This window comes from Lissotriton helveticus, assembly GCF_964261635.1.
Source record: "Lissotriton helveticus chromosome 1_1 unlocalized genomic scaffold, aLisHel1.1 SUPER_1_unloc_92, whole genome shotgun sequence".
NCBI lineage: Eukaryota > Metazoa > Chordata > Amphibia > Caudata > Salamandridae > Lissotriton > Lissotriton helveticus.
Window position 1 is genome coordinate 491,816 of NW_027611739.1, and position 11,991 is coordinate 503,806.

The 11,991-nt window shown below is 43.5% G+C and overlaps 1 protein-coding gene across 1 annotated transcript; it reads left to right on the forward strand.

The window, feature by feature from the left end:
• Positions 1-7,984: 7,984 nt before the first annotated feature.
• Positions 7,985-11,741, forward strand: LOC144806638 (uncharacterized). Its single transcript, XM_078672955.1, is given in 3 exon segments — positions 7,985-8,770; positions 8,772-9,544; positions 9,546-11,741. Coding segments are annotated over 3 exon segments (2,556 nt in total). The 5' UTR covers positions 7,985-8,158; the 3' UTR covers positions 10,717-11,741.
• Positions 11,742-11,991: the final 250 nt, after the last annotated feature.

An 11,991-nucleotide genomic window follows, 5' to 3' on the forward strand; every position in this document is an offset into this window, starting at 1 on the left:
GCAAGTGGCGCGGGTGGAAACTACTGTACAAAAGCAGACTGTTCTTGGCTGTGGGTTTGAAGTGAGTGCTAGTTGCAAGTTTACCTCCTTTGGGGAAGATGTTTAGATCTAGAAACACCAGATTTTCGTTAGAAGCAGTGTGAGTAAATTTTAGGAACCGATCTTGTTGGTTCAGCCAGTTCATGAAGCAGGTAACGGAGTCTAGGTCGCCCCTCCAGATGACAAATATGTCATCTATGTACCTCTTCCATGTAAGTACATGATGCCTATGGGGATTGCTCTGATCCAGAATTTTGGTGGATTCCAGGTGGTGTACGTAAAGATCTGCCAGACTGGGGGCACAAGTGCTCCCCATACTGGTTCCGTGTCTTTGGAGGTAGTAGGTGTCCTCATATTGAAAAAAGTTCTTTGTGAGGGACAAAGAGATGCATTCGAGGACCACTTGTCTGGGGGTGTGGTAATCCCATGGTGTGGAAAATGGTACTTCCTCTATTATCTCCAAGGTTTCTCTATGTGGAAGACTTGTATAGAGGCTCTCCACGTCAAGTCCCACAAGAAGATCATGTTCCGGGTCAAAGGGAACATCCTTGATCACTTGGAGGACTGCCTTGGTATCCCTTAGATAGGTGTCGGTGGTCTGCACAATTGGCCGGAGGAATGCGTCTGCAAACTTAGATAATGGTTCCAAGATCGAGTTTATGCCAGACACTATCGGACGCCCAGGTGGATAAGGGGCGTCCTTGTGAATCTTGGGTATAGTGTAAAAGTACGGTACTTTTGGTTTGTCTTGGATTAGAAAATCACTCTCTTTTCTAGTCAGCCAATCGTGAGCTCTGGCTTCCTCAATCATTATCAGGATCGAGATCCTCACTTCCTCAGTTGGATCTTCTCTTAGCACCTGTTCTGTCAAAAGGTCTAGGCTATGTTCCCACGAACAAAATGGACAAGTTTAAAATCTGCCAAGAGATGAAAGAGTTCATGAGGATACTCAAACTTCGGGCTTTTTTTCAGGACTCTACCAACGTAGGTACCGAACAGTCTGATACGGGGTTAAAGAAAAAGTCGACTTTTACCCCGCTAGACTCCACCATGCCTGTGGAACTCCTTACTTTCGAAAAAGCAGTAATGGAAGATCTTGAGAAGTTACCCAACGGTGACAAGATCTCCTTTCGGAACACTTCTAGACAAGAACAGGCTGCATTGCAGGAACTTGCGAATAACCAAACTATTGTGATCAAACCAGCCGATAAGGGTGGGGCTACGGTTGTACAGACCTATAGTAACTACGACAGGGAATGCAGGAAACTGTTGAACGATGAGCGTAACTACTAGGTGCTAAGAGAAGGTCCAACTGAGGAAGTGAGGATCTCGATCCTGATAATGATTGAGGAAGCCAGAGCTCACGATTGGCTGACTAGAAAAGAGAGTGATTTTCTAATCCAAGACAAACCAAAAGTACCGTACTTTTACACTATACCCAAGATTCACAAGGACGCCCCTTATCCACCTGGGCGTCCGATAGTGTCTGGCATAAACTCGATCTTGGGACCATTATCTAAGTTTGCAGACGCATTCCTCCGGCCAATTGTGCAGACCACCGACACCTATCTAAGGGATACCAAGGCAGTCCTCCAAGTGATCAAGGATGTTCCCTTTGACCCGGAACATGATCTTCTTGTGGGACTTGACGTGGAGAGCCTCTATACAAGTCTTCCACATAGAGAAACCTTGGAGATAATAGAGGAAGTACTATTTTCCACACCATGGGATTACCACACCCCCAGACAAGTGGTCCTCGAATGCATCTCTTTGTCCCTCACAAAGAACTTTTTTCAATATGAGGACACCTACTACCTCCAAAGACACGGAACCAGTATGGGGAGCACTTGTTCCCCCAGTCTGGCAGGTCTTTACGTACACCACCTGGAATCCACCAAAATTCTGGATCAGAGCAATCCCCATAGGCATCATGTACTTACATGGAAGAGGTACATAGATGACATATTTGTCATCTGGAGGGGCGACCTAGACTCCGTTACCTGCTTCATGAACAGGCTGAACCAACAAGATCGGTTCCTAAAATTTACTCACACTGCTTCTAACGAAAATCTGGTGTTTCTAGATCTAAACATCTTCCCCAAAGGAGGTAAACTTGCAACTAGCACTCACTTCAAACCCACAGCCAAGAACAGTCTGCTTTTGTACAGTAGTTTCCACCCGCGCCACTTGCGTGAGAACCTTCCGTACGGACAATTTCTCCGCCTACGGCGCAACTGTAGCAACATAGAGGATTTTAAGACACAAGCAGCAGACCTGAAATGCAAACTCCTGAACAGACAGTACCCGGCGAACATTGTTCGTAAAGGCCTTAAGCGTGCACGCAATAACAACAGGGAAGCCCTCTTGGATGACACGGAAGCGAAAGAACCAGATCTACGCCCCATCTGCGTAACCACCTACAACACCAACTCCAACCAGATCACGAAGATCGTGAACAAACATTGGAGGGTGTTATCATGTGGCCAACTGTATTTTCCCAAACCCATGTTTGCACATAGGAGAGGAATGAACCTAAAGGATCTCCTGGTCCACACCAGACCAAAAGCAACGGGTGCAATTGAACCCTCTAGAGTCGTAGGGGTCAGTGGACACCACCCTTGTGGGACCTGTGTATCTTGCCAATACACAAAGAAGAGCAGGAGCATCACTTTTTCTAACCAGACTACATGGGAGCAGCGAGCCTTCACTAATTGCAATAGTCGCAATGTGGTGTACCTAATCACTTGTCCCTGCAACAAGGAGTATGTAGGTATGACCAGCAGACCCGTGAAAATTCGAATGGGTGAACACCGCAGCAATGTACGCTGCAACAGGTCAACTACGAAAATGTCTGCACATTTTGCCACTGTAGGACACAGTGTCCATGACCTGAAGTGGACTGTCATTGAGGCCTTTCCCAATGATAGAGACCTTCTATCGAAAGAACAACGTTGGGTGTTCCGCTTAGGGACACATCGCACTGGCTTGAACGATGACATGCCGTGGGCTCAACTGAACACTTAGAGCTCGCTATGTGTTATACTACTGCAGACACCTCTATATCCAAAAAGTAATTTCCTTTTGAAAGAATGGCCACTGAAGCATAAAGGCACTACAGTAAAAGTTCCCCTTAGGTTCCACCCCTTCCAGCCCCCCTGGAACTTAATTGTGTTTATATATATGAACATATCATAACAATTGGCACACTCCTGCTTAAACATCTCAGCACCTTAAAATTCTAACCCCACTGGTCCTCTTATATCGGACATTGCAGTTTCATTCACTCATTTAGGTAATAGACTAATATCAATATGGACAAGATTCATTTCTATTTGTATCAGCGTTTCTACAGCCATAATATGTCTAACCTAAGAGTATTGTCAATCCTTCCCGAGTCTCGCGTGTCGGCTAGAGACATTGGACTAGGGTAATTGTGCGCATGCGCGCCGGCCTCAGTGACTGTCCGACGCGCATGCGCACTGTGCAAATGCCACGGCGCATGCGCGGGGACATAGCGGACTGCACTGTGCGCTGTTACCGGCTGATCTTCTGAGTCCGTTAAACCAGTAACCTAAGATTTGCCGTAGACATAAGAATAGTGTCATCACCCGGTATTAACCGGGTACCCGATCTGAGAACCGAAGATCCTGACTACATCCATAGGCACTACCTAACACTTTAACATGGCCGACGCTTTATTTTCCTTTCTGGCCCTTATATATTCGGCGGGCTTTCGCAGTACTTAATTGAGCAATTAACCAATTACTACCCAGTATATAAACACGCCGCCCTCTCCCTCCCTCATATCCACGGAAGCCGCGGACGAAGGAGGAAGCACAAGCGTGCTAGGGGCACAGTAAGTACGGCATAGCCGTCTCCACTGGGATGAAGCCTGTATCCCAACCTTACCGGGTTGAGCTGAACTATATAACTTTTTGGGACAGAATTACATTATACTCCCTCTTCTCCCTCTCTGCAGTTGGGACCCCACCATACCCTTCTGTCTTAAGCTGGCTCATGAGGCATTGACCCCCCCACTGATAAGTATGCATTTGAATACCTTCACCCCTGGCTATTCTCAACCTCTTTGTGTTACTTATTCTGTGTGTGACTGACCGTGTGTTTTCTGAAGAAATGCTTCAACAATCTTCACTGTTTACGCATGATCCCATACCCCTATCTTGTATATTTTTGTGTGTTTCTCATTTTCCATTACAGGTGAATTAGAGTTAAGCGCACCTTGGGATCGGCGCATTTTTAATCTACTGTTCTTACCTTGCAGGCAAACTACATTATTAGTGTGGTAGCATATGTGTTGTAATTATTAATTGTAGTTACTCACATAGTCCTTTTTTGTTCACTTTTTGTACATACACTTTTCTACCTATGTGGAGAAACACTAGTGAGTGACAGGGGGATCTCCCCTAGGTCCTGACGAAGAGGCCCCGCGCCTCGAAACATGTTGACCCACTTAGGAGAGAGAGCCCATTAACCTGCTCCATCTCTCCGCTTCACTTTTCTTTTAATAATACCAGCCAGTGTTTAATAAAATTCTTTTTTCCACTAGGCCAGGTATTTTTTAACTCACACTTATATCACTCCTGACCCCACTGACACTCACTCCCAACACATAGCACCTCCATCTAAAGGTGCTCCAGCGTATCCGCTTGTCGCAGCACTGCCCCGCCCCGCAGCGAGACGGGAAGACCCCGATGATGAAGCATGACACCAAGGGCCCTTTTGGTGTGTGAGGGGTATTTTAACAAAGATGGTGTATTCCAATGGCATCTGGATACACATCCACCCAATGTGAGGTGGCCCTTTTTGATTAACCTACAACCCTGATAAGAGGAGGACGTGCCCACCTCAGTGCCCACCGGCACCACCTCTTCACTCCCCCTTTTGATTTCCTTAGATATATGTATTGTAACATGCATGTTTCATTTCTCCTGAAGCTATAATAAAGGATATTTAAACAAAAAAAATTACATCCTGTGGCATTTATAATAAAGCAGGCAGGATATCTGTCACGTTTTGATAATGCCTTGGCGTCGTTTGCAGAGTTTTACTCCGCGGAACTCCACGAAGTGCCATGGAAACTCTGTCGCACTCTGCAGACTTCCGCTAGTGGCAGAGTTTAAGTTGCACTGCTTTCACTGATTTTTAGTGCCAGGAGTTTGTCCCACACTCTAAAAGCAGCACGAACGGCATTACGCGTTGCGCCAGAGGGCGCTGCTGCTTTCTGACGCTCAAATCGACATTCTAATCGAGTGGCAGCTTCAACAACGAGAATGGCAGATTTCTATACTCGAGTGGTCGCGACCTGCCGCGACCTACCGCAATGAGAAATCTCGCCAGGAGGAGGTCTAGTGCATTATATTTTCTCACAAGCTGTCGCCACCTTACCGTTGGAGAACTGCTAGAGAAAAAAAACTCAGTTATGCATTACTTCATGGAGTTTTTCGGAACTCCGCACTCTGGGCAAAAATTCGCGAGCTCCGCCGGCAGAGCTGAATTCTTCGCCCACCCCTAGTTTTGAGGCAATAATCTGTTGCACAAACTCTAAACTAGGCCACAATAAGTGTTTTAGAAGAAGTGAGAACCACGGCCTTGTGAGTGTCAGGCCGTTATTTGACTTCTGATATAATCCACAGAGTGAGTGAGCAGCCAGAGGGCAGTAGAGGGACCGAAGGCAGGAAATGAGATAAACTAGAAGATGAGAAATATGGAAAGGTAGAAATGCTGCATCACCTGTGGATAACTGACACCTCCTCCCGCTCTGCCAAATGCCCATCCAGTCACAAAGTGGCATCCTGGGCCCCAAACGGACAACGGCATGCCAGATGCCATGAAATGGTGGAAAAGGGGGACTAAAGAGTAATATGCACACATCTGCTGCGGGATATGTCAGGTAAATTATTGGTTGTGATGGATTCTCCATAAGTACTAAATGACTGATCTCGTTGAATATTAAATTATATGAATCAACGTCTGTTTGCCTTATCTGCGCTTATAATGTAAAGGACGGGCCTTACAGTGAACCCCTCGCTCTGTTTTACACAAAAGCCCCAGAAGGAGCTGCATCTTACAGAACTTTATCTGCTTTAGGAAGAACTAAAGACTTGCTTTTTAAAGTTGTCTTTCAGGGCCAGAACCGGGTGCTGTAAGCTGCACTAGTTTCAGGGAGAAGGACATATGTTATGGCGATAGGAAACCCCCCTTAACTCACTATAATGTTCCAATCTTCCAGGTACAAAGAAACCAGAAATGCTTGAACCAAGGGAGCTGTTGAAAGTGTCAAAGGTGGCTTATGAACAGGAGTTGGTATTTGAGATGATCTTAAGTGAATCGGAAAGAATAAGAAGAAGTGTGTAAATGGAGTTGCTTTTGTTGTATACTTCATGAAGAGTTACTGGAAATTCTGCAGCCCAGCCTGATCCAGCTCTTTTTCTAAAATCTATTGTTGTTTAAATGAAATCTTGACCATATGCGTATTTCTTAAGCAAAACCTCAAGCACTTGGGTGCTCCGTGAGCGCCTTTACTTTGCTCAGTTACTCTGTGAACACTGGTAAATCACCTCCTTTTCAGACATTAATAAGATATCACCTGATCAACAGAACCTTTGGTTAAATATCTGTGTATGATGAAATATTTCTTGCTAATTTTTAAAGGCGGTAAAGAAGAAGAGGGAGATTTACTAATATTTTGCGCCGTATTTGCATCACTAAAGTGGCACAAAACATCGCAAAATCTTTTTTTCCTAATTTACTTTCCAGCGCTAAACTTTTTTAGCGCTGGAAATAATGTAAAAGTAATGTGAAGCAGCGCATAGCACTGGTTCGCATTACTTCACACATTGGGACCTGCCAAGTGGGGCGCATGGGCGTTCCCGTGCAACCACCCAAGATTTCTCATGCTAAACCCATTTGACCAAAATCAGTAGATTGGGTTTAGCGTGAGAAAACTGCACCCTTTTAAACAAGACACAAGGAAGGAGAAATGAATTAATTTCTCCTTCCTTTTCTGACTTTGCATGCGTGCTGCACTGCGCAACATGCATACAAAGTGGGAAAAGCTTTCCCTCGTGTCTGACAGTATTTTGTACAGGAACGGTGTCCTTCCTGTACAAAACCGATGCTGGACTCACACACACACACACACCCTAGCGCTCTGGTGCTAAGGTGTGTGCTTGATGCAGGGCCGCTGTAATCAGTGCCGACGCAAGGGAAAGGGAAGGAGAAAGCCATATCTTTGAAAATATGATGCTCTCCTGTTCCCTTCCTGTCGCGCCACGCAGCGCAGCCTCGCGGGGGAGGGCTGCGCTGCATTGTGTGGAGATTTGGTAAATCTCCCCCAAAATGTCTTTTACAACTAGTTAAACATTGTGAATTCTCATTACATTATGTTTCAATTCAGTAATTTTAAATATCTTTACATCCAACAGAAAACAAGCCTTGAATGTATGAAATGACCATCAATAATGAAGCGAATGCTGTAAATCTTCAATCATAGCAGAAATAATGAGCTACAGTATTCAGCACAGTCGGCGGCATAGGAACCTGCACACAAACTGACAGATCCTGGATGAAGTATCAAGGGCAGTTCAGTGATTGTAAGAGTCTGAGCTGTGCACCTCCACGCCACAATACAAAGAAATGACCTTAGGAAAATTAAGGCAACAATAATAACAAACCGCCTCCTGTATAAACAAGTGTCAAATACTAACTTAGATCAATGTATCGGTATGATGTGATTACCGCAGTGCTCTGTTTTCTAAAATGATGACAAGCCATCATTCCGTGCTCTGGGAGAATTGTAAACTCTTTCTGGCTAAACCATAGTAACTAGAGAAGAGCACAACAGAGCGGAGTCTGACAATTGACGTGTAAAGGAAAGAGGAGTTTGTCTATCTATAATACAACAGACTGTCCCAATTTGCACCGTCCAGAAGGAAGATACATCTCTACCTACAAGTGTGCATAGCCATAATCCAATCTAAAGGCACAATCGCCTACAAAGACACATTTTACGTATTAGGAGTGTGGCAAATATTTGGTGGCTATTGCATTTTATTGTTAAAACAGAAATCAAACGTGTAAAATACCGCACACATATTAAATGTGTGAGAAAAACACAAGTGCTTTATCAGCCATGTTGGCCCATCAGGAAATGCAGTCATGGGATGTAGACAAATATATACCCGACCCAGGGACACTAACCAAGAAAGAAGAATCATACACATGCAGCACGAGCTTTAGTTTGTCATCACTACTCAAGCTTCATCAGCACACGTACACAGGACAAAAACCATTCAAGTGCAGTGAATGTGCAAAGTGCTTTAGTCGATTATCAGAGCTACAAAGACATCAGCGAATACACACAGGGGAAAAACCATTCAAGTGCAGTGAATGTGCAAAGTGCTTTAGTCGATTATCAGAGCTACAAACACATCAGCGAATACACACAGGGGAAAAACCATTCAAGTGCAGTGAATGTGCAAAGTGCTTTAGTCGATTATCAGAGCTACAAAGACATCAGCGAATACACACAGGAGAAAAGCCATTCAAGTGCAATGAATGTGAAAAGTGCTTTAGTCAGTTATCATACCTTCAAAATCATCAGCAAACACACATAGGGGAAAAGCCTTTTAAATGCAGTGAATGTGTGAAGAGCTTTAGTCGGTTATCATACCTTCAAAGACATCAGCGAACACACACGGGGGAAAAAACTATATCATTGTAGTGAATGTGACAGTAGTTTTCGCGTCTCGTCTTCATTAAGGGATCATCAGCGAACTCACACAGGAGAAAAACCATTCAAGTGCTGTGAATGTACAAAGTGCTTTAGTCGGGTATCGCACCTTCGAAGTCATCAGAGAAAACACACGGGGGAAAAACCATTCAAGTGCAGTGAATGTACAAAGTGCTTTAGTCAGTTATCAAGCCTTCAAATGCATCAGCGAACACACACAGGAGAAAATCCATTCAAGTGCAGTCAATGTGTGAAGAGCTTTAGTCAATTATCAAGCTTCCAAACACATCAGCGAACACACACGGGGGAAAAACCGTATCATTGTAGTGAATGTGACAGTAGTTTTTGCGGCTCTTCAGCATTAAGGGATCATCAGCGAACTCACACAGGAGAAAAACCATTCAAGTGCAATGAATGTGCAAAGTGCTTTAGTCTGTTATCCCACCTTCAAAGACATCAGCGAACACACACAGGGGACAAACCATTCAAGTGCAGTGAATGTGCAAAGTGCTTTAGCCAGTTATCAGACCTAAAATGTCATAATCGAACACACACGGGGGAAAAACCATTCAAGTGCAGTGAATGTGACAGTAGTCTTTGCAGCTCTTCAGCATTAAGGCATCATCAGCGAACACACACAGGGGAAAAACCATTCAAGTGCAATGAATGTGGGAAGAGCTTTAGTCAATTATCAAAGCTAAAAAGTCATCAGCGAATACACACAGGAGAAAAACCATTCAAGTGCAGTGAATGTTCAGTGCTTTAGTCGGTTATCACACCTTCAAAGACATCAGCGAACAGACACAGGGGAAAAACCATTCAAGTGCAGTGAATGTGCAAAGTGCTTTAGTCTGTTATCACACCTTCAACGTCATAATCGAACACACACAGGGGAAAAACCATTCAAGTGCAGTGAATGTGTGAAGAGCTTTAGTCAATTATCACACCTTCAAAGACATCAGCGAACACACACAGGGGGAAAACCATTAAAGTGCAATGAATGTGGGAAGAGCTTTAGTCGATTATCAAAGCTAAAAAGTCATCAGCGAATACACACGGGGGAAAAACCATTCAAGTGCAGTGAATGTGCAAAGTGCTTTAGTCGGTTATCACACCTTCAAATACATCAGCGAACACACACAGGGGAAAAACCATTCAAGTGCAGTGAATGTGCAAAGTGCTTTAGTCTGTTATCACACCTTCAACGTCATAATCGAACACACACAGGGGAAAAACCATTCAAGTGCAGTGAATGTGTGAAGAGCTTTAGTCAATTATCAGACCTTCAAAGACATCAGCGAACACACACAGGGGAAAAACCATTCAAGTGCAATGAATGTGGGAAGAGCTTTAGTCAATTATCAAAGCTAAAAAGTCATCAGCGAATATGCACGGGGGAAAAACCATTCAAGTGCAGTGAATGTGCAAAGTGCTTTAGTCTGTTATCAAACCTTCAAAGACATCAGCGAACACACACAGGGGAAAAACCATTCAAGTGCAGTGAATGTGCAAAGTGCTTTAGTCTGTTATCACACCTTCAAAGACATCAGCGAACACACACAGGAGAAAAACCATTCAAGTGCAGTGAATGTGCAAAGTGCTTTAGTCTGTTATCACACCTTCAACGTCATAATCGAACACACACAGGGGAAAAACCATTCAAGTGCAGTGAATGTGTGAAGAGCTTTAGTCAATTATCAGACCTTCAAAGACATCAGCGAACACACACAGGGGAAAAACCATTCAAGTGCAATGAATGTGGGAAGAGCTTTAGTCGATTATCAAAGCTAAAAAGTCATCAGCGAATACACACGGGGGAAAAACCATTCAAGTGCAGTGAATGTGCAAAGTGCTTTAGTCGGTTATCACACCTTCAAAGTCATCAGCGAACACACACACAGGCGGAAAACATTGAAGGGCAATGAAAGTGAGAAGGGCTTTTGTCAATTTTCGATCCCACACAGCCCTCAGTGAATACACTCCTTCATTTAACTCACATGGAAATAATGCTAGAGATGCAGAGATTCCGGGAAGAATTTAAGAACATCAAAAATAATATTGACCCCTCTGAGGACATAGACAAGAGCAGAACAGTGCAGTTATTGTGAGAGGAATGAATTACGGAAAAATATAAAATTCAAATTATGTGGGATTTAGAAATACCAATGATAGAAGACCTGACTAGCAGTAAAGAAGAAAAACAGATAAAAGTATTTGCAGAATTATAAAAATGTTTGTTTCCAGTGATTGTTCACTTCCGTACACATAGAAAAGTGACATGATGTACCAGGATACACAGTGGGAGACAAGCACACTGTGGATTAAAAGATTTTTATTTGGTGAAGAAGAGATACAAAGAAAAACACTCAATCGCACCTGACCACACTACCTGTAAAAGCAACACTGAACAATACTGGGACTAACAGGTGTATTTTCAGCTAACTTGTCGGATTAGTGATAAAACGTATAAACCCAACACACCCAGAGTGGACATGTTGTCAGAGCTCTGGAGATGGAAGCTTCATTGGTAAAATGTATGTATTACTATTAACAAATGCCACTGCAGTATCTGTAATGAACTAAAGCGAAGCACAGGTGTTCAAGAAATAACCTATTTTCAGATATAAAAGAGCATATACCTTGTTTTAAGTAACGTTTGCTGCATCTTTTACACACTGTTATCGGTTGATGGATCAGCTCGTGACTCAGGCCTTATTACTAAGTGCGACCCTTGGCTCCTCTCCGACTTGGCTCTCCCTATTCATTTTGTGACTCACCAAACTTTTTACCAGAATTGAGCCACTGTACGCAGCAGACTCAGTTTCAAAACAAGAAATATAAAATAATGTAAAAATAATGTTTCGGTTATAGTTTTTATACATCATATGTGTTTCCCACTATCAGTTTGTAACTAAACTCGGAATTGACTGAAAGTGTAAATATTTTTAAACGGAGATGAGAAACTTGGAAATTACATTTTTAAACCGTTTTCAGTGAATAAATAAAATGTGCTTTTAATTTGCGTTTGTTTCCTGACGTTATTCTTTATCCAGCCCTTAAGCCCCAAACTGTTTCACATTTACAATGTATTAAGCAATAGATGGGCTAATTTTGTCAAGTTCTCTGTTCCTCTCTTGCACTACTCGCACAAACAAACACTCAGAGGCCTGTGTCTGCAGTGCTGGGGCACAAAGTAACAA